Source organism: Pteropus vampyrus, unplaced genomic scaffold (genome assembly GCF_000151845.1).
Source record: "Pteropus vampyrus isolate Shadow unplaced genomic scaffold, Pvam_2.0 Scaffold217, whole genome shotgun sequence".
Classification (NCBI taxonomy): domain Eukaryota; kingdom Metazoa; phylum Chordata; class Mammalia; order Chiroptera; family Pteropodidae; genus Pteropus; species Pteropus vampyrus.
The window spans coordinates 4,026,969-4,049,993 of record NW_011888998.1 but is presented as its reverse complement, the minus strand read 5'-3'; the positions used below and the strand labels follow the sequence as shown (position 1 = coordinate 4,049,993).

General features: G+C 38.5%; 1 protein-coding gene and 1 non-coding gene across 2 annotated transcripts in view; both read right to left on the bottom strand.

Moving 5' to 3' along the window:
- Window positions 1-916: 916 nt before the first annotated feature.
- Window positions 917-1,020, bottom strand: LOC111747293. Its single transcript, XR_002783496.1, has one exon. It is a non-coding gene; the product is annotated as a U6 spliceosomal RNA (small nuclear RNA).
- Window positions 1,021-21,167: 20,147 nt separating this feature from the next.
- LOC105300731 (olfactory receptor 10J1-like) overlaps window positions 21,168-23,025 on the bottom strand; it is a 38,226-nt gene continuing 36,368 nt past the window's right edge. Inside the window, exon 2 of the mRNA XM_011373103.2 lies at window positions 21,168-22,115. Coding sequence (XP_011371405.2) covers window positions 21,168-22,115 — 948 coding nt within the window. The remainder of the gene's footprint in view (window positions 22,116-23,025) is intronic.

Here is a 23,025-nt window from a genome sequence, read left to right as displayed (position 1 = left end):
CTATACAGATGCCTGGAAATAGAATGAACTATAGCTGCCAGTGGGCTGAACTCAGAGCGGTTTGGCTGGTAATTATGATCCCTGGCTGATAATCCTCTCCATTGACAGTTGGGCTATTCTAAAAGACTTAGATAATGGGAAGCCAAAGTGTAGATGATCATGAATAAGCCCTTGTGTGATCAGGATATGTGGAAAGACATTTGGGTTTGTCTGCAGAAATATAAGGTGATCCTCAATGTTTTCCATGTCCTAACTCATAAGGCACTGATACTCCTTAGGAATCAGGAAGCTAATGCCTTAGCCCGAGTACAAACCCTAGACCTGACTCTTCAGTAGATATGGCAGATTAGGTGCATAGAAAGAGTGGCCACCTTAGCATCAAGGTGGGATGGCATATTGCCAATATGCTAAATTGCCTTTGAAATACAGTGACTTGGTTAATGCAGTAACAACACGTCCTGTGTTTTCTAAATAATATCCAAGGCAATTGCCAAAGAAGTCTGAGATCATTCACTGAGGGGTTCCAAATTGATTATATTGGTGAGGACTCTAAACATAATTTGGTTTGTATGGATACTGTGTCTGGCCCAACCCAAGTTTTCTCTGTTGCTGAGAAAACCAGGCCACCATTAGGGGATTGGAGAAGCTGAGTGAGTACCAAGTATGGATACCCTCTTAAAATATACAGTGATGGATTGGAGGGGGGGGTGTCATATTTCAAAGGTTATGATGTGTAAGACTTGTCAAAAAAACATGACTTTGAATGAAGTTTTCATCTCCCCATATCCTGTAAGTAACAGGGTTAATGGAAACAAAGAATGGAATATTAAAGTAATAGATTAAATTTGTAACAGGAAAAACCAATTTGGTTGGGTGGACTAAAGTACTGTCCCAGCTTTAATACATTTTTTTTTTTTTTAATACGGAATGCTTCACAAATTTGCATGTCATCCTTGCACAGGGGCCATGCTAATCTTCTCTGAGGCTTTAATAAATTTTAATGATAAACCAATAGGGCCTGTTGCCACACATTCCAGGCTGGGGACCCCTGCTGAGACACCCAGTGTTGTAATGGTATGGAAGTCTCGGGAAAAAGCCATTGCCCCAAATCTCAATGTGTATCAATATGCCATGTTCATGAGAATACCAAGCCCTGGAAGAGGTGTTATCTACTGGAATTTGCAATGAGATGTCCCACCAGGATGGGTGAGTTACTTCACACTGTTGGAGAACTGTTCAGTCTGGTATCCCATTGTCCTGCTGTAAGCCAGACCTGTTGAAAGATATTATACTTGGAATGTAGCAGACACCATTGAAAAAGGGGAAGAGATTGGGGTCCTGATCTGGTATATCCTGTCCCCAGTCCAGGCCTCACACCTGACAGTGCTGCCTTCCCTGGCCAACATGTATGGTATACACAACCAGATCAAGTTCCTAAAGCTGCCAACCTTGCTCTCCTCAAGAAAGATTGAGCTCATTCTCTTTTCTCTGGTATGAGCATTTGGCCGCCATCTTTGCTTCCTTTATTGTCCTGGAGGACATTATAGCACACATAGCAGCCCTTACTAAATTCACCCAGCAAGACTTAAATGATAGCCAGCAAAGCCTATCCTTATTGAACACTGAAATATCTCTAATGAGAAAAACTGTCCTCCAAAATACAATGGTCTTGGACATGATTACTGCCTTGCAAGGATGCACCTGTACCATTATTTAGAGTGTTATATATTCATAATGGGTGAGTCTGCTAGTGTATCATATTTATTAAATCACATGAGGATATAAGTGAACACTCTGAGTGATCTGACCCCTGGCCCGGTGGACTTAATAAATTGATGATTTGGATCATGGGGCTCTCGGTGGAAAAAATTGTTACTTATCTTGAGAATCATTGTCTTAATCTGTGTTTTCTCTTGTATTCATCTATATTGTTGCTGTGGTATCTGTCTCCAGTACAGCCAGATAACAGCCAAACCAACTACCTCCACGCTAGTGAAGCTCCCTTGCTGACTGCTCAAGGCATGATGTAGAAGAGGGGGGACACATAAGATTATAAGAACCAGTCATGAGGGGCAGAGTGTTGGAGGAGGTAAATGAGAGAAAGTAATTCATGAGCTGGACCTAGGCAATTAGAGACTCCTCATCCCCTCTCCCATCTTTGGAATGTATGGTCTTACCATTTCCACAGTGGGAGCTGTTCCAAAGACATATGCTTGAGAGGGTAAGGTGTTGTTGAGACCATCTGGACAGTGCACATGACTGAACCCAGTTAAATTTAAACTTTTAAGATTTTGATGGGCAGTTTGGAGATTCACTTGTGTTGCAGCCACCCAAGACAAATCCCGTATGTAAGTTGCTTATTAAACCTGCCACTTACCAATCTGGAGTGGTCTGCCTCTTTCTTCAGTCTTTCCTTGCCCTCTCTGCACAGAGAGACCAGTCTGTGAACCAACAAGGCCTCAGATAATTTCTCATTCTCTTAAACTAAAGATAATAGTGTTCTTGTCCAGCAGCCAAGCCAAGTCTCCTTTCTCTGGCCCTGGTGCTCAAAAAATAATTTCTCCAATTTTTCTACCACTACTTCCTGCCTCCATCCCAACTCTCTCCTCTGTAAAAAGCACCCCAGCCTCTCTCTTTTTCTAGATTGGGAGCTTCCACCCAACTGGACTCAGTACCTACCTGACTTAATGCCTCCCTCCTATGACAAATGTACATAAATATAAAAAGAGGAATGCTTTTTACTCCTTGATCACTTCTTTCGCATGTTGTGACTGTCCCATTTCTTGTAACTTCCCATTTTCTATTTTATCCTGAGGAAGCTTGAACATATTAGATAAGGAAATAAGTTCTATGTCTTCATGAGAGTACAGCCTCTTTAACACGTACTATCTGTGTTTCCAAGTCTTGGGATAATGTGAAATTATGAATGAATGGTATCTCATCAGAAAACTAACATCATGTACTATCCAGGTCAGCTGTGGATTTTGAAATGGAAGTGGGGGTGTGGGTGTGGGTTTTCCATTTCTTGACCTTGTTCCTTTAAAATGGAACCTACAGAGGAAATCAATTGAGTAGGTCTGGTAGTTAGTAGAGATCAGAAGTGTCTTCTCATGACTCAACCACTCCAAAAGCTTATCACTACAAAACAAGTTGGTGGTTTTAACTGTTATACCACTTTGCATGTTTTTTTTCTTAGTCATACACTTGTTTCATTTGTATCTGTAAGTCATTGGTTAAAGTTATGGATTATAATGAACACTCATGCTGAAATATAGCACATTAATGAGAAGAAAAAAAAATCATTCAGAATTCACCTGAAGATTATCTTTAAAAATAAAAAAAAAATAATTGTGAAAATTTTTAATTTATAAAAAAGTAAATAAAAGTTATAAAATTATATTAATTATCATGCATTAATTACCATGCATTTTCCATGCCAATTTGTTATAAATGTTTTCTGTCTCTTTTTTAAAATAATAACATTTATGAATACAATCAGAAACTCACATCCATTCTTTCTCTTTCCTTACTTCCTCCTTCCTCAGAAGTCACTGCTCTACTGAACGTGGCATATGTATTATTCCTTTACATACTTATGTTAATATACATGTCTGCATTTTATAACTATAGAGTATTATTTTAAATTTACAAGTTTTCTGTTTTTGAAATTTATTCATTTGATTGTCCAAGAGACCCTGATCTAATATTCTATAGCACATCAAGATGTCTTTAACATTTAATTAAATCTTTGGAAAGTAAATACTTGGAAACTAAGCATGAATATTATTTTAAAAACAATTGTGTGTCAGGGGGTGGTTTAGGCTCTAAACAACAAGAACACAAATTAAACCATCAAAGATATTTTTTGTGTATTTCTGATGTAGCAAAAAGTAGTTAAATTTTAATCTTCATTTCAATTTTATCCCAAATGAAATGTGGTTTTTAAAATGTCACTTTGAATCTATCTATAAATTATATCATTTTATAATTATTAAGTTAATCCAATAATGTGGAGCACTTATTAAATACATATAAGTAAAATTTATCTTTTTAGGTATGTATTATGGATATTATTAAAGACTTTAATAAAATTAACTTACAGTGTAAGCTTTAGTTGCAATATATCCATCTAAAGTAACATGTTCTATAGAAAATAACATTTATTTTATGTTATGTAAAAATACATTGTGAAAAATAATTTTAAAAATTTATTAGTGATTTCTCGATGTTAGATGTTACTATGAATGGAGTTCTAAAATTAAGAAGAGTGAAATCAAGACTGATTTAAAATTATACAAGAAGACAAAGATCTTCAAATGCTTTAATTCTCATCACCCCATTTCTGGCTTACATAATGTTATTTTCCAAAAACTAGCTGACTTGATGTTAATCATCTAGCTGAGACCAAAAGAATCACTAAGCCAAAATCATCAACCCATAGATTCATGATCTAAATAAATGTTTATTATTTTAAAAACTGAGTTTTGAGGTGGTTTATTGCACAGCATAATTAAGTAGAAATAGACCACCACAACTAACTATAGTGGCTTTTGTTGTTTGCAACTGGGAGACTTAACTCAGACAACTTCCTTTAGATCTTCTCATCACCCTGGAAAGACCCAGATTATTTCATTTTACAAGCAGTTTTCAGGCTCTTACTATAAATTAATCATAGTGAAAGATGCTGGAGAGTAAGCTCTAGAAGAAAATGTACGTGACCCCTATGTTCTTGGATTTTAAAGTCTTCTAATGTTTGATGATACAACAACTTACAAAAAGTTCTTATTGGAGGCAGAGAAACAAATACAAGGATAATGTTTATAAGTAGTCAGGTTTGTAAGTCATAGATTTAGGTCATAACATGGCTAGAGTGTTTTCAATATCCAAGCACTATTCTGTGCCTTCTTGAAATGAACTCAGCTGTCCATCTTTATAGACATCTTTGTTGAGCTCTTAATTTCCTAGTTGATGTCCTAATTCTAGCTGAAGGGCTTCATCTTAACCAATATCCAGGAGCTCCTTTACAGACAACCTTGCAATTTCATCCTCAGTACCAAGAGATCTCTACTCTGCTTTGAGTCACAGAGTCCCTATCTCACACTATTTGAAGTTCACAGTCACCAGAATCGGTGGCTAAGCTTAGTCTACTGGTGATACCTTAACCCATAAACATGGGGGGAGATGATTCCTCAAGCAGCTCCACAAGTATTCTCATCTTATAGAACTAACAATGGACTGCCACAATTTCCTTACACACATTATGCAATAAAATGTCCCTTTATGAGGACAGAGAGCCTCTTTTCTTGGGGGGACATGAACTGCACAGCTCAGCAGAAAATAGAACAGTTGAAAGAAAGAAAAGACCCTACAACTGAAACAATAGTAAACAATACCAAAAAGCAAACGAAGTTTTTTCTAAACAATATCCTGGTTCAATTAATGTTTGCTATTTATACTTTTGTCTCCTGTTGCTGGAACAAAAGCTGTGCCCCTAAAAGCACAATATAGGACACCAAACAGGAAGCATCTCTTCATTACTACAACTACAGTTGTTCCTCCCACTACTCCCGAAGACCCAAGGAGAACACAATGGAGAAGCTCCTCCTGGGTGCCCTGCCTCTTACTATTGTCTCAGGAAGTGTCACACAGTCAGATGGTCACTGAGCCTTGTTGGAAATAAGTTTTTTCCAAGTCCCAAGGTAACCGAGATATAATTTTTTTGTTGTCATTGTTCCTGCCGTTGTTTGAGGAAGATGTGAATGAAGAATGGTGTATAAGTTATCACTTAATGACAAATCACCTCAGAACCTAGCAGCTTAAAACGGCAAACACTTGTTATCTCATATCTTCTGTGATTAGAAATCAAGGAGGAGCTTAGCTGGACAATTCTGAGTCCAGGTCTCATCTGAGGGTCCAGCTAGAGAAGGATATACTTCCGAGCTCACATAGTTATTGTCAGGATTTCATTCTTTATAGGCCTTGGGTTGAGGGCCTCACTTTCCTAGTATCTATTGGCTGGAGGCTTCCCTTAGTTCTTGCCATATGCATCTTTCTATAGAGTAGCCCACAACATGGCATCTGGTTTCTATAATAGTGAATAATCCAACATGGAAAGAGAAAAGACCCAATACAAAAGTCACAGTTTTTTCATAATCTAATCTTAGAAGTCACATACCTCAGCTCTGTTGTATTGTATTCATTAGACATGAGTTAGCCCACAATCAAGGAGAGAAGAATTATTTTTGGACATATTTTGCTTACTACATGGAAGAACCATTACCTCTCACCTGAGAAAAAAAGAATGAATGTGCAGCTTTTATTTGGAAAAAGAGAAGTTATTACAGGCTTTGGGCTGTTCCTCTCTGTTTCTTCTCAATCTTTTAGTTTGGGTCACATGGGAATAATATAAATCCTAGAATAATCTTGGACTTTAAATCAGAAAAACAGTTTCTCCCTAACAAACTGAATTACCTTTGTGTAGTTGCTGAATTCTGATCCTTAATTTCTTCATCTATGAAATGGAGATAAAGATTACATCAATTTTGCAAAAGTTGCTATGAAGATTGAATGAGATTGGTTAAAGACTAAATATACCTGCTAATTTTGCTTTCCTAATCAAGAAAAACACAAGTTGATTTTATAATGATTTAGCTCTTTTCTCTCATGGGTCTTAGAAGGAAATAAGTTAATGATAAATCATTACATAATCCTGATGTTGCAGCCGTGGGGAAACAAGCAGTGGGAAACTGATCCTGAGCACAAGAGCTGCAGAAAGGAAGTGGAGGGGAAGGTGAGGATACTATAGTCATGTGGTTTGCACACTATTCTATGCCTCAGACTTTGCACCATGAGCATTGGTCCAGCATAACTAAGCCATGATTTAAGAAGAGCCATTATAACTATATCTACCTACAAATTTCCCATGAGAGACACCTCAGAATATGATCAGTAGCTGGAAAATATGAGTCACTACAAACTTAATCCATTACACTCAATGAGCAGGCTTTTTTTTTTTTTTAATTTTCTATTATTGATGTTTGCTGTTCTATATGGATCAAATCTGTAAAGATGGGAGTAAGGGTTGATATAGGACATCTGTAATCCCTCTTTCTAACAGGATAGTGTACCAAAACTTGCTTTTTAATTCTAACAGTTTGTGTATATAGTCACTGAGATAATGCACTTACAGGAACCTTGTAAGCTCCAGGCTGCTATATGGACTCTGTCAAAAGGCACCCTATGTTCTATAGTGAGAATGAATCAAACAAGAGAATTGACAGAATTTTTGTTATGTTTTCTTTTCTCCACAGACTTGAGAAGAATAGTGTTTATTTTCCCTGAAGAATTAGCCTATGCATTTCTGATTCCAGAATGAAGAAGTCACTGAAGAACTTCACACTTTGCCTTTAAGCTTTCATAGACCTCACCTGCCTGTTCCCCTACAGTACAAAGTCCAAATATAATGAGCTGCTTCTTTCTGTCAACAAAATAGAAACATACATGCTGTACATTGGGAATACTGTGGTTGCTTTTTTCTTGCCATTCTGATTGAGTGTCCTGATTGGCATTTGATCCTCTTCTTTATTCACTTTATTTATTTCATTTAATATACTTCTCATCTCAGATAATGTGTTCTTCATTTCAGACTAGTCCCCTTTTATAATTTCTATTTCCATTTTTATGCTTTTTATCTCTTTGTTGAAGTTCTCACTGAATTTATCTACACTTCCCAAAAGTTTATTGAGCTTCTTTATAACCAGTGTTTTGAACTCTGCATCTGTTAGATTACTTAATTCCATTATATCTGGATCTTTATTCTATTCTCTCATATGATTTCTGCTTTGTCTTTTGGTTTCCTTTCCATGTCGGTTTCTATGTACTAAGCAAAGCTCCTAAGTCTCCCGGTCTTATTAGTGTGGATTTGTGAAGTAGGCATCCAGTGGCACAGTCCTGATCAGGATTCAGCTCCATGCCAAATTTAGTCTGAGTCTCTGCTCCTCTGGGGCCACCTATTAAGATTCAGCAAGCAATCCACAGATTCTGTGCTCAAAAAGCCACACCAAAAATGGAGGCCAGCTGGCTCCAGAGTGAGTCTAGGCACTACTCATCAAGAAGCACCTGACTCACTGAGGATATACCTGGATGTGGCTGAGCAGGGCTGTGAAGTGAGGGAGGCGGGGTTTCAGGGAATCCTCTGGGCGGAACGACCTCTGTTATCCAGTTTGATGACATTTGGGCTATGGTGGCGCTGAGTCAACGTGCTGGGAGTAGGGAGGGCTCAACAGAGGAACAGTGGATACCCCCGGCACTTCTGTACAGAGAGAATCTCACCTTGGCCCTCACTCCAACAATGTCTCCCTATAAGTCCCTGGTTCCCCTGTGCACAGCCAAATCGGCACTCGTGCTCAGAGTGAGCAGGTCTGTCACCAAGAGAATCCACTTGTGGATGAGGCCACTTTAAGAGGCTTCTGCCACTGCTGCTGCCACAGCCTCTGTCTCACTTAGCTGCTGGAGACCAGGCAGCCCCGTGTCCTCGCCCCATCCTACCTTCTGCCCTTGCAGGGTGATTTCTGGGATTTCTCCCTAGTTGTATAGCTTGTTCATCTAGATCCCAAGCGATTTTTCCTTGCTGCTTGCTCCTTGTTTCCATCACAACTTTGATTTGGTCGCCAGAGGGATGAACAGAGCCTCTGTCATTTACACCATTATTTTTCCTCCCTCTGTGTGTGTTTTTCAATCTGAAGTGAGTCTCTTGTAGGCAGCCTTTATAAGGGTCTTTTTTCTTAACCATTCGGCCATCATATCTTTTGTTTGGAACATTTAATTCTTTTTCATTGGAAGTACTGATAGATATATAGTCATTGCCATTCTTTATTTAGATTTTTGATAGATATCTTTTTCTTCTTCTTAAAGATTTGCCTCCAACATTTCCCTTCATACTGGCTTGGTGGTGATGAACTCCTTTAGCTTTTTTCTTGTCTGGGAAGCTCTGTATCTGTTCTTCAATTCTAAATAATAACTTTGCTAGGTGAAGTAATCTTGGTTGTAAGTCCTGGGTTTTCATCACTTTGAATAATTTGTGCCAAGCCTTTCTGGCCTGTAAAGTTTCTATTGTACAATCAGCTGGCAGTTTTATGGGCATTCTGTTGTATGTTACTAAGAGTTTTTCTCTTGTAGCGTTTAAGATTCTCTCATTGAATTTAACCTTTGGCATTTTAATTATGATGTATCTTGGTATAAACCTCTTTCAGTTCATCTTGTTTGGGACTCTCTGAACTTCCTGGGGTTATATATCCATTTCCCTCACCAAGTTAAGGAAGATTTCCATGATTATTTCTTCAAATAGGTTTTAAATTCCTTGCTTTTTCCTCCTTCTGATACCCCTATGATGCGAAAGTTGTTATGCTTGATATTGTCCCAGAAGGTTCTTAAACTATCTTCATTTTTTGATGTTCTCTTTTTCTTGTCGCTCTTCTGATTGTGTGTCCTCTGCTACCCCATCCTCTATGTTGCTCATTTGATCCTCCATTTCATCCATTCTGTTGTTTTCATCCAAAGTACTCTTCATCTCAGATATTGTATTCTTCATTTCTGACTGGCTCCCTACTATGTTTTCCATCTCCATTTTTATGAGGTTTTTTTTTTTTTAGCTCTTTGTTAATATTTTCACCAAGTTCATCTACTCTTCCCATAAATCCTTGAGCATTCTTATTATAACTAGTGTTTTGAACTCTGCGTCTGGCATATTGCTTGTCTCTGTTTTGCTGAATTCTTTTTCTGGAGCTTTATTCTGTTCTTTCATGTGAGACACACTTCTTTGTTTCCCCATTTTGACTGCCTCCCTGTGTCTGTTTCTATGTATTAGGTGGGGCTCCTAAGTCTCCCAACTTAGAAGAATGACTTTCTGTAGTAGATGTGTTGTGGGGCACCTTGGCACAGACCTAGGAGGGATCCAGTTGCAGGACAAGTTCAGCTGCATCCTGTGCACCTCCGAGGCCATCTGATAAGAGTCATTAAGCAATCCATTGTGGCTTCTGCCTGTGCTGGGCTTATAGGTGCCTCAAGGGGCCAAGTCAGAAACTAAGGCCAGCTGCCACTGGTACAGGGCTTGGAGTTGCTCAGCAAGAGGTACAGGGCATGCCGAGGCCAGATGCTGCTTCTTTGGGTATTGTGAGCCTTTGAAAGATTTTATGAAAGTTCACAGCAGGAGCCAAGACAGCTTTTTTGGAGGGGGAGGGGAAGGTGGCGGGGGAGGGAAAAATCACTGGAAGCAGCTTGGGTGGGCCCACCAGTTGTAAGAGGCAAAGTCTCAGGGAATCTTTTGGGTGTAGAGACCAGTGTTATATCAGGATGATGGCACTTGTGTCTGCAGGCTGGGAGAGGGAAGCTCTCAACAAAAGAAAAATGGCTTCTGTTTGTATCTCTGCCTGGGTGCAACCCTCCCTTCCAGCTCTCATCCTGAAGCTTGATAGCTCAGCACCTCCCTGTATGACCGCGGAGGCCCTCAAGCAGCTGCCCCAGTGCTGGAGCTCAGAGCAAGCCAGTTCATCAGTGAGTAAACCAGACATGGGCCCTTAAAGAGGAAGGTTTCCACTTCCCGGAGCCCTCCATCTCACTCAACAGCAACCTATGCTGATTTTCACAGCCAGAAGTTGTGGGAACTTTTCTTCCCAGCTAAAACTCTGGGCTGGGGAGCCCAGTGTGTGGCCAGGATCTCTTACTCTTCAGGTGGAGGAGGCAGCTCTGCAGACAAGATAGCTCTCCCAATTCTCGATTGTCACATGTGGTTGTGAAACTGTGCTGTTTCGTGTCTCTGCCCCTTCTACTGTTTTGAGGTAACCTGTTATTCAAAGTGATCTAGTTGTAGGGTTTCTATTCAGGCAGACCTCTGGTGATTCCACATACTGGTTGCTCTGTAATTTTGTTATAATTTTGGTGTGGTCGCTAGAAGAGGTGTGTACAGCCTCTACCTTCTATGCCATCTTGAATCCTATCTCTCCAATTTGTACTTTTTAATCCCTTCACCTTTTCACCCAGCATTGCAACTTCCTCTCATCTGGTAACCATCAGTTTCTTTTTTGTATCTGTGAGTTTCTTTCTGTTTTATTTTCATGTTTATTTTTTTAAATGTCACATATAAGTAAAATCATATAGTATTTTACTTTGTCTGACTTATTTCACTTAGCATAATATCCTCTAGGTCCATCCATGTTGTCACAAATGGTAAGACTTTATTTTTTATGGCTGATTATATTCCATTGTATATATGTATAACTTTTTCTTTATCCTATCAATGAGCACTTTGGTTGCTTCCATTCTTTGGCCTAAAAGCGCTGCCATATCTTGGTAAATAGCACGGCAGTAAACATAATGGTGCATGTATCTTTTTGAATTATTGTTTTGGATGTCTGTAGATAAATACTCAGAAGTAGAATTGTGGGTCATAAGGTAGTTCTATTTTTTAATTTTTTGAGAAACCTCCAAACTGTTTTCTATAGTGGTTGTACCAATTTGCAGTCCCACCAACAGTGCACAAAAGTTCCCTTTTCTCCATATCCTCATCAATACTTGTGGGTTTTTTTTTTTTTGATTTATTGATGGTAACCATTCTAATATGTGTGAAGTAATATCTCATTGTGTTTTTAATTTTCATTTCTCTGATAATTAGTGATGTCGAGCATATTTTCATTTGTAAATTGACCATCTGTATTCCTCTTTGGAGAAATGTCTGTTCAGGTCCTCTGTTCATTTTTTTAATCAGACTTTTTGGAGGAGATGTTAGGTCATGTGAGTTTTTTTAATATATTTTGGATATGAACCCCACATCGTATGTATCATTGGCAAATATATTCTCTCATTCAGTAGGTTGTATTTTCATTTTGTTGATGGTTTCCTTTGCTGTGCAAAATTTTTTTAGTTTTTTTTAATTTTTAAAACATATTTTATTAATAATATTGGTTAATAAAATTAAGCTTACAGTTCAATAATATATCATGTGTATATTGCATTGTGTGTTCACCATCCAAAGTTAAATTACCTTCCTTCACCATATATTTGACCCCCTTTACTCTTATCTACCTGCTCTTTCCCCTATTCACTCTGGTAACCACTAAACTGTTGTCTGTGTCCATGAGTCTCTGTTTGTTTGTCTTGTTTGTTTGTTGTTTTCAGTTTTATATCCTACATATGAGTGAAATCATATGGTTCTCAACTTTTACTGTCTGATTTATTTTTCTTAGCATGATAATCTCAAGACCTATCCATGCTGTTGCAATAATACTCAGCCAGGAAAAAAAAAAAAAACAACTTTTTTAGTTTGAGGTAGTCCCATTTGTTTATTTTTTTCTTTTATTTTCCTTGCCTGAAAGCCATATCTAAAAATAATATTTTTAAGAGTGATGTCAAATAGTTTACTGCCTATGTTTTCTTCTAGGAGTTTTATGGTTTTGGATCTTTAATGCATTTAAGTTTTTAATCCATTTTGAGTTTATTCTTATATATGCTGTAAGAACATGTTCTGGCAGGATACAAAATTAATATTCAGAAATCACTTGCATATTATACACCAATAATGAACTATCACAAAGAGGAATTCAGAAAACAATCTCAAGTGGATCAGAAGATGGCAGACTAGGTAAAAGTAGGGTTTGTTTCCTCCCAGGTCTGCATTGAAATTACAACCAAATCATAAAAATAATCAATGTGGAGAATCACCTGAAGTCCAGCTGCTCCTAACACCTATGTCTGACAATATAAAGGAGCCACATCGAAGCCGGTAGGAGCGGCAAAGTCACATATCAGGCTGAACTTGCACCCGCGGGTGGTGGAGAATCACTGGGAGGGAGAGTGAGGCTACAGAGGCTCTCTTGAAAGAGAGGGGTGTCCTGGTCTCGTCTGGGTGCTCCCCAGCCCAGAGTCCCAGCCCAGGGAAGAGGAAATGCCAATAACTCTGACTGTAGAAACCAGAGGGGATTCCGGCTGTCTGGGTGAGACAGAAGAAGACTAAATTCCTAGACTTCTCTTTGAAGGACCCGTGCATAGGCTTTTTGACTTGTGGACACTCACCTGAGACACCAGCAGTGGGTAGAGGCTTGTGTAGGATTCTTTCTGAGAAAGTCTGCATTACTTGGCACCAGAACGAGGGCTGGAAGGGCAGCCACCATTTGTGCCTTAGTACAGCTCCCCTACCGGGCAGCCTACAGACTGCCAGCTTGACTGTGCTGACCCCTCCCGTGGAGCCATTAGGAAGCTCTGGTCAGAGAGGATCAGCCTGCCCTACCCAACCTGCAGATTGCTGGGGGCATTTGTTGCTGGATGGTTGCCAAGCCCTGCTCTGATTTAGGGTCAAGCATTCCCAGTGGGAATGCTGCACTATGAGCAGCATTTCTGAGATAGGGTCAGGCAGATCACTGCTGCCAACATGAACTTGGCTAGATATCGAGGACCCGTGGGCCAGTCCCAGACAGCAGCTGGTCTTACTGTGATCTGGGACTTCTGCAGGAACTCACGAACAGTTACCAAATTTTCTGCAAGATGGAGGTTGTAGTAATCTGACTGCCATTGTCTCTCTGAGATGCCACCTCACCTGACCTGCAGATTGCTCAGGGCATTTATTGCTGGATGGCTGTCAAGCCCTACTCCTATTCAGGGCCAAGCATTCACAGGCTGTGACCAGCACTGTGAGCCACCTTTCCAATCCCAGCAGTGGCCAGGCCAGCGCTGTGAGCCACATTTCCATTCCCAGTGGGTGACCAGCTCTGTGAACCACATTTCTGAGATAGGGTCAGGCAGATCACTGCTGCCAACATGAACTCAGACAAATATCAGGGATCTGTGGGCCCTGGTCTTGCTGTGATCTGGGACTTCTGTGGGAACTCGCAAACAGTTACCAAATTTGCAGCAAGACTGAGGAAGTATTGATCTGATTGCCATTGTCTCTCTGATACCTCACCCCACTCTACCCACAAATTTCCCCAGGCAGTCCATTGTTACAAATTGCCACAGCCTAGGCCCTTCCTTCCCCTGAATTCCCAATCCACACAGGCAACAAACTTTGGCTAGCACAGGGAGGGTACTGCATGGAAATCAGGTGCAGGCAGACCTCTGCTGCCAGTAAGAGTTGCAATACTGTTTCTGGGGAGAGCAAGGGTCTGTGAGACTTCCCCGGATGGCAGCTGGTCTCACTATGATCTGTGACTACAGCGGGATCGCCCAGGCACAGAAGTTGCACCAAAACTGAGGCTGGTTCGGCCTGATGGCTTTTGTCTCCCTGAGATCTCACTACGCCCAAGCCACAGAGTACCTGCAGCCCAATGACAGTCAGCCTCTTCTGCCCTACTTGGCTCTGGGGGTACACATATTGCGCAGGCAACAGACCTCGGCTGGTGCAGTGAGCACATTTAAGGGAAAACAGTGTGGGCAGACCACTGCTGCCTGTACAAACTGCAATATCTCTTGAGGGGATCACAAGAGACTGTGGAACTGCCCCAGACATCAGCTTATCTCTATGTGATCTGTGACTACTGCAGAAGCGTGCAGACACAGAAATTGCAGTAAACTGAGGCTATTGGCCTGGCCGCCCTTGAATCCCTGAGCTCCTGCCTCATCCAATACGCAAAGTGCCCGCTGCACATTGAAAGGCAGCTGCCCCTCCCCTGGGGTAGAGCATTCAGGCCTAAAGTGTTGCTATGAGTGGAAACTTGTACAGGGAGCCACAGAGACAGTGTTGGCATATGAACTGAAACTGCAGTGGCAGGGAAAATTTTACTCTATAGACCAAGAAGACTCCCAGTGTGCCTGCACCACCCAATATGCATATCACCCAGAAGCTCATCTAGTTTCAGAGACTTACAGGCAATTGATAGGCAGTGTCAGGCCTTGAAGAACACTGGTCCTTCTGCTAAACTGCCCTAGGTCAGGGATGGAGGATAACCAACTGCTGCCTACCATGTTGTCTCTTCCACTTACCTATAGATCCAGTATAGGCAACAACCATCTGCAGATTACTTTGTAGTTCCCACCAGGTAGCCCTGAGCAATGAAAAGCAGCAGCTGACCTTGGCCTATAGGGGAGCCCTCCCAAGGGGCCACAAAACCATGCATTTGGAGGCTGGCACCAGATGACAACAGAGCAACTCCTGACTAGTCCCATTAGTGGTACACAAAAAGGGTGGTTACAACAAGTACACAAGCCTGCTAGGGCAAATATCACTCAGAGGGGTCAGCCTCCACACAACAACTCTTACCCTGTGGATGCAGCCAATTCCTACAATTAGTCAGCCTGAGCATTAATCCCATCCACTAATGAACTAACAATAAAGACTTGGCAACAACAGAAGATCACACACAACCTACACAAAGATCATGTCCAGAGCCCCCAGCATAAAGGATCAGGGAGAGTACGCCCTGGGCTACACATTTGGCCAAGGCTAAGAGATGAAACAAATATTCTTGACATATAGGTATAAATGCAGAGAGGCTAATAAAATGGGAAAACAAGAAAATATGCCACATATGAAACAACAGGAAAAAACTCCAGAAAATAAGCTAAATGAAATGGAGGCAAGCAACCTACCAGAAACAGAGTTCAAAATAATGGCTATAAGGATGCTCAACAAATTTATGGGGAGAATGGATGAGCACAATGAGAACCTCAACAGCATAAAAAAGGACATAGAAACCATAAAAAAGAAGCAAATAGAAATGAGGAATACAATAACTGAAATGAAATATACACTAGAAGGATACAACAGTAGATTGGACAAAGCAGAAGATTGAATCAGTGAATTGGAAGACAAGGTAGCAGAATATATACAATCAGAACAACAAAAAGAAAAAAAGAATTTAAAACAATGAGGACAGTTTAAGAGACCTCTGTGACAACATGAAGTGGAAAAATATCCAGATTATAGGAGTACCTGAAGAGGAAGAGAGAGAGCAAGGGATTGAGAATCTATTTGAGGAAATAATGACAGAAAATTTCCCTAACCTGGCAAAGGAATTAGACATACAAATTCAGGAAGCACAAATTGTTCTAAACAAGAGGAACTCAAACAGACCATCATCAAGACACATCATCATTAAAATGCCAATAGTCAAAAACAAAGAGAAAATCTTAAAATCAGCAAGAGAAAGTCAGCTAGTTATTTACAAGGGTATCCTCCATAAGAATGGCTGCTGATTTTTCAATGGAAACTTTGCAGGCCAGAAGGGACTAGTGAGAAATATTCAAAGTTATAAAAAACAAGAATCTACAACCACGAATACTCTACCCAGCAAGGTTTTGGATTAAATGGAAGGTGAGATAAAGAGCTTCCCGGACAGGAGAAAGGTTAAGGAATTCATCACCAATAAGTCAGCATTATAAGAAATGTTAAAGGGTCTTCTGTAAAAAGAGAAGGGGTAAAAAAAGAAAATCGAAATAACAAATATGAATAATAAAATGGCAGTAACAATGTACCTATCAGCAATCGCTTTAAATGTAAACAGAGTAAATGCTCCAATCAAAATATATAAGGTAACCAAATGAATAAGAAAACAAGACCCATGCATATGCTGTCTACAAGAGACCCACTTCAAATCAAACGACACTCAGACTGAAAGTAGAGATGGAAAAAGATATTTTACGCAAATGGAAATGAAAACAAAAAAAGTCAGGGTAGCAAAACTCATATCAGTTTAAATAGACTTTAAAACAAAGGCTATAGTAAGAGACAAAAAAGACCATTACATAATGATAAAGGGATCGACAAATCAAGAGGACATAATCCTAGTAAGCATATACACATCCAACACAGGAGCATCTTATACATAAAGCAATTATTGACTGACATGAAAGGAGAGATCAATAGTAATACATTCGTAGTAGGAGAATTTAACACCCCATTGACACCAATGGACAGATCTTCCAGGCAAAGATTCAACAAGGAAACAATGGGCCTAAAAGACACACTAGAACAGATGGATTTAATAGATATTTTCAGAGCATTTTACCCCAAAGCAGCAAAATATACATTCTTCTCAAGTGCACATAAAACATTTTCTAGGACAGACCACATGTTAGGACACAAAACAAGTTTCAATAAATTTAAGAAAATTAAAATCATATCAACTGTCTCCTCCAATCAAAATGGTGTGAAACTAGAAATTAACGAGAAGAAAAAGACTGGAAAATATACAAACACATGGAGGCTAAATAACATGCTACTAAAAAATGAGTGGGTTATTAATGAGAGCAAGGAAGAAATCAAAAGATACCTAGAGACAGACGAAGTGAAAATACAACTCAAAATTTAAGGGACACAGCGAAAGCAGTTCTAAGAGAGAAATTCATAGCAATAGAAGCCTCCCTCAAGAAACAAGAAAAAGCTCAAATAAACAATCTAATCTTACAATTAAAAGAACTAGAAAAGGAAGGGCAAACAAAGCCTGAAGAGAATAGAAGGAAGGAAATAATGAAGATTAGACTGTAAATAAATGAAATAGAGTCTAGAAAAACAATACAAAAGGTTAATAAAACCAAGAGCTGGTTCTTTGAAAGGATAAAGAAAATTGACAGATCCTTAGCCAGACTCATCAAGGAAAAAAGAGAGGACTCAAATCAATAAAATCAGAAATTACCACAGACTCCACAGGAATACAATGGATCATAAGAAAATACTACAAGTAATTATATGCCATATGCCAACAAACTGGATAATCTGGAAGAAATGAACACATTCCTAGAAACATACACTCTCCCAAGACTGAATCAAGAAGAAACAGAAAATCTGAATCGATGATTACCACCAATGAAATAGAATCAGTAATAAAAACTTCCCAAAAAACAAAAGTCCGGGACCAGATGGCTTTATAGGTGAATTTTACCAAACATTCAAAGAAGAATTATCACCTATTTTTCTCAAACTCTTTCAAAATATTCAAGAAGAGGGAAGGCTCCCTAACTTCTTTTATGAGGCCACCATTACCTTGATTCCAAAACCAGACAAAGACATTACAAAAAAAAACAACTATTGGATGATATCTCTTATGAACATTGATGCAAAAATCCTAAACAAAATATTAGCAAATTGAATTCAGCAATACATTAAAAATATCATACACCATGATCAAGTCAGATTTATTTCTGGGATGCAAGGTTGGTTCAATATCCGCAAGTCAATTAATGTAATACACCACATTAACAAATCGAAAGATTAAAAGCATATGATCATATCAATAGATGCATAAAAAGTGTTCAACAAAATCCAGCATCCATTTATGATAAAAACTCTCAGCCAGGTGGTAATAGAGAGAACATACTTCAACATAATAAAGTCCATATATGACAAACCTACAGCTAACATCATACTCAATGGGAAAAGGCTAAAATATTTTCCTTAAGATCAGGAACAAGACAAGGATACCCACTTTCACCACTCCTCTTCAACATTGCATTGGAAGTCTTAGCCACAGCAATAAGACAAGAAAGAGAAATAAAAGGCATTCAAATTGGAAAAGAAAAAGTAAAACTCTCGTTATTTGCCTATGACATATTATATCGAAAGAACCCTAAAGATTCCACCAAAAGATGGTTAAAAATTATCAATTAATTCAGTAAATTAGCAGGTTACAAAATAAATAGTCAGAAGTCAATAGCATTTTTATACACTAATGATGAACTTTCAAAAAAGAAATTAAGAAAACAATCCCATTTACAATTGCATCAAAAACTATAAACTACCTGGGAATCTAATTAAGAAAGTAGAAGACCTGTTTTCAGAAAATTATGTCATTGAAAAAAGAAATTGAAGAGGATACAAATAAATGGAAGCATGGGTAGGAAAAATTAGCATCGTTGAAATGGCCCTACTACCCAAAGCAATCTATAAATTCAATGCAATCCCTATCAAATTACTGAGAGCATTTTTCAGAGAGCTAGAACAAATAATCCTAAAATTTCCTGAATAGCTACGGCAATCTTGAGAAAGAAGAACAAAGTTGGAGGTATTACACTACCTAATATCAAATTATATTACAAGGCTACAGTAATCAAAATAGAATGGTAATGACATAAAAACAGATATCGATCAATGAAACAGAATAGAGAGCCCAGAAATAAATCCATGCCTACATGCTCACTTAATATATGACAAAGGAGGTAAGAATATACAATCGGGTAAAGACAGTCTCTTCAATAAATAATGTTGGGAAAATTGGACAGATACATGCAAAAAAAGAAAAAAGAAAAAAGAAACTGGACCACCTTATTACACCGTATACAAGAATAGGCTCAAAATGTATTAAAGACTTAAATATAAGACCTGAAACCATAAAACTTGTAGAAGAAAACATAGGTAGTAAACTGTCTGATATTACTAACAGGAATTTCTTTTCAGATATATCTTCTCGAATAAGGGAAACAAACAAACAAACAAAAAACAAATGGGATTACATCAAACTAAAAAGTTTTTGTACAGCAAAGGAAAACATCAACACAACAAAAAGACAACCGACTGGGAGAAGATATTCGTTAATGATACATCTGATAAGGGGTTAATATCCAAAATATATAAAGAACTTATACAACCTAAGAACAACAACAACAAAAACAATTCAATTAAAAAATGGGCAGAAGACCTGAACAGACACTTCTCCAAAGAGGAAATACAGATAGCTAATAAACATATGAAAAGATGCTCAAAGTCACTAATCATCAGAGAAATGAAAATTAAAACCACAATGAGACATCATCTCACACCTGTCAGAATGGCTATCATCAATAAATCAAGAAACAATAATTATTGACAAGAATGCTGAGAAAATAGAACCCTCATACAGTGTTGGTGGGATTGCAAATTGGTACAGCTGCTGTGGAAAACAGTATTGAGGTTACTCAAAAAATTAAAAATGGACATACCTTTTGACTCAGCAAGTGCACTGCTGGGTATTTATCCAAAGAAAATCAAAACAATAATTTGTAAAGATCCATGCACCCCAATATTCATGGCAGCACAATTTACAATAGCCAAGATATGAAAGCAACCTAAATGCCCATCAACAGATGATTGGATAAAGAAATTATGGTTCATATATACAACGGAATATTACTCAGCCATTACAAAAAATTGAAATCCTACCATTTGCAACAACATAGATGGACCTAGAGGTTATTATGCTGAATGAAATAAGTCAGACAGAGAAAAATAAATACCATATAATTTCACTTACATGAGGAATCTAAGGACTAAAAAGAACAAACTTATTAAAAATAGACTCACAAATATAGTGACAGAGGGAAGGTGTGGTTGGGGGGGCTGGGAGAATGGAGTGAAGGGTTAAAGAAGTACAAATTGGTAGTTGATAGTTGGTCGTGAGGATGGAGAGCACAGCATAGAGTGTGCAGTTAGCATTCATATAATGGCTAGGGGGAGGGCAAGGGGAGGGAGGGAGCAGATGGGGGGGTCGTTTTATGAAGTATATAGATTTCTAACCAACGTATCATATACTTGAAACTAATTTAAATAAATACATTTAAAAATACAAAGCATGAAAAAAGAAAGAATCCCATTTACAATTGCACAGAAAAGAAAAAGAAATCTAAAATAAATCTAATCAAGGAGTTAAAAAACCTGTGCTCAGAAAATTATAAAACATTAAAGAAAGAAATTAAAGAATATACAAGTAAATGGAAGCATATACCATGCTTATGAATAGGAGTAATTAACATTGCTAAAATATACACATTATCCAAAGAAATCTATAGATTCAATATAATCCTTATCAAAGTACAGATGGCATTTTTCACAGAACTAGAACAAATAATCCCAAAATTTATATGACACCACAAAAGACCTTGAATAGCCAAAGCAATCTTGAGGAAGAAGAACAAAGTTAGAGGTATCATGCTACCTGATATCAAACTATACTACAAGGCTATAGGAATCAAAACAGCATGATACTGGCATAAAAACAGACATATAGATCAGTGGAACAGAATAGAGAGCCTAGAAATAAACCCATGCCTATATGGTCAATTAATCTATGATAAGAATATACAATGAGGTAAAAATAGTCTCTTCAATATATGATGTAGGGAAAACTTGACAGATACATGCAAAAAAATCAAATTTTTTGAGATTACAAAAATATTCAGAGTATAATAGGCAATATGTCAAACTACCTGAGATCTTAGGCAAGAGGTTTTTTACCAAAAGCACGGTGAAGGGCATCTTTGACTTCCTTGTTCCTCAGAGTGTATACCACAGGATTAAGGAGAGGAGTAAAAATGGTATAGGTCACTGAGATCAGCTGATCCTGATCCCTAGTGTTCTCTGAGTTGGGCTTGAGGTAAGCAATGGAGGCACAACCATAGTGGACAATGACCACAGTGAGGTGGGAGGCACAAGTTGCAAAAGCCTTCTTTCGGCCCTCAGCTGAGGCAATTTTAAGGATGGTAGAGATGATAAGGATGTAGGAAATGAAGACCAAACCCATGGGCACCACGATAACAAGTGAACTGACAATAATATTAATTATGTCATGTAGATTGGTGTCAGCACAGGAGAGTTTCATGACTGGGCGGATGTCACAGAAATAATGGGCCACTTTTCTATCACAGAAGGGCAGTTTGAACACAGAGGAAATCTGAATTATGGCCACAAGCAGCCCAATGCTGCAGGTCCCCCATACTAGCTGGGCACACACCTTCTTGTTCATAATGACTGTGTATCTCAAGGGGTTACAGATGGCCACATAACGGTCATACCCCATTGCTGTGAGTAGAAAGCAGTTGTTGATGGCCAAGGTGATAAAAAAGAACATCTGGGTGGCACAGCCAGCCAAAGAGATGGGTTGGCTTAGACCTATGAGGCTGGAGAGCATTCGTGGTACAATGACCAATGTGTACATGGTTTCTGACATGGAAAGCATACTAAGAAAGAAGTACATGGGGGTGTGAAGGTGACGATCAATGCTGATAATTGTCACAATGATGACATTGCCAGCCAGGGTTAAAAGGTACAAGATAAGAAATACCACGAAGAGGGTGAGTTTGTGTTCACAAAAGCTGGGAAAACCCTGGAAAACAAATTCACTCACCGCTGTATGATTCTCTCTCTTCATTGATAAATTCCAGGTCTAAAAGCTGGAGACTTAGGCCAATCAATCAGAATAAATGAATGCCCAATGCTTTGAGCAGAACTCTAGAAGAAGAAGAAGATAATAAAGATCTGCTCTTGAGTCAATACCAGGTTAATGGAGACTACTCTTCACCTACAGGTAAAATAAAATAAACAATCAGGAAATAATTTTATGTATGCCGATTTACAGTTTCAGAGTTTTGTTTACCTAAAACAAATTTGCTCACTTTTTCCACTTTGTTTAAAGCACAATATTGATCACCTTCTTAAACATCTTCTCTTCTAAGTTGACACACAAGAGAGAAGTATTTGCTTTCTCCCTGTTCCACTTGTCTGCATCTTTTATCAATTCTTTTCAAAAATTATTCAATAGCTTCACACCTGACAGGTATCTCCCCCACATTGCTTCTTAATGAATCATGTTCCTCTCTTTATTCAATACTTAACTCAAGTCTCCTCTTGCTCAGTAAGTCTTCTCAGAACTAAATACAAGTTATCAATACAAGCCTTCTATAGTGTGCTTGAATTGCTAAATGTTGCTCTGTAACTAGTTTTAGTGAACTGTGTGTATTTCTCTGTGTTTTCTATCTTGTGCTTACATGTGAATTTTCACAGGTTGTCTGACTCACTACTAGACTCTGAACTCTTTTTTTCTAATTTCTTCAGAATTATTAACTGGGTATCTTTGAGGAAACCAGTCTGCACATCTCTCCTTCTAACCCCTATCTAGGAGGTAAGTGAGGATCACAAAGCTCTCATTAAAAAAAAAAAATTGAATAATAATGGTTAACAACAACAACAACAATACTTACTGCACTTTTTAGTTTATAAAGTGTTTTTACGTATATTATTTAGCAGCATAACAATACCGTGTGTTAGGTAATTATCTCAATCTTGTAGATGGGAAA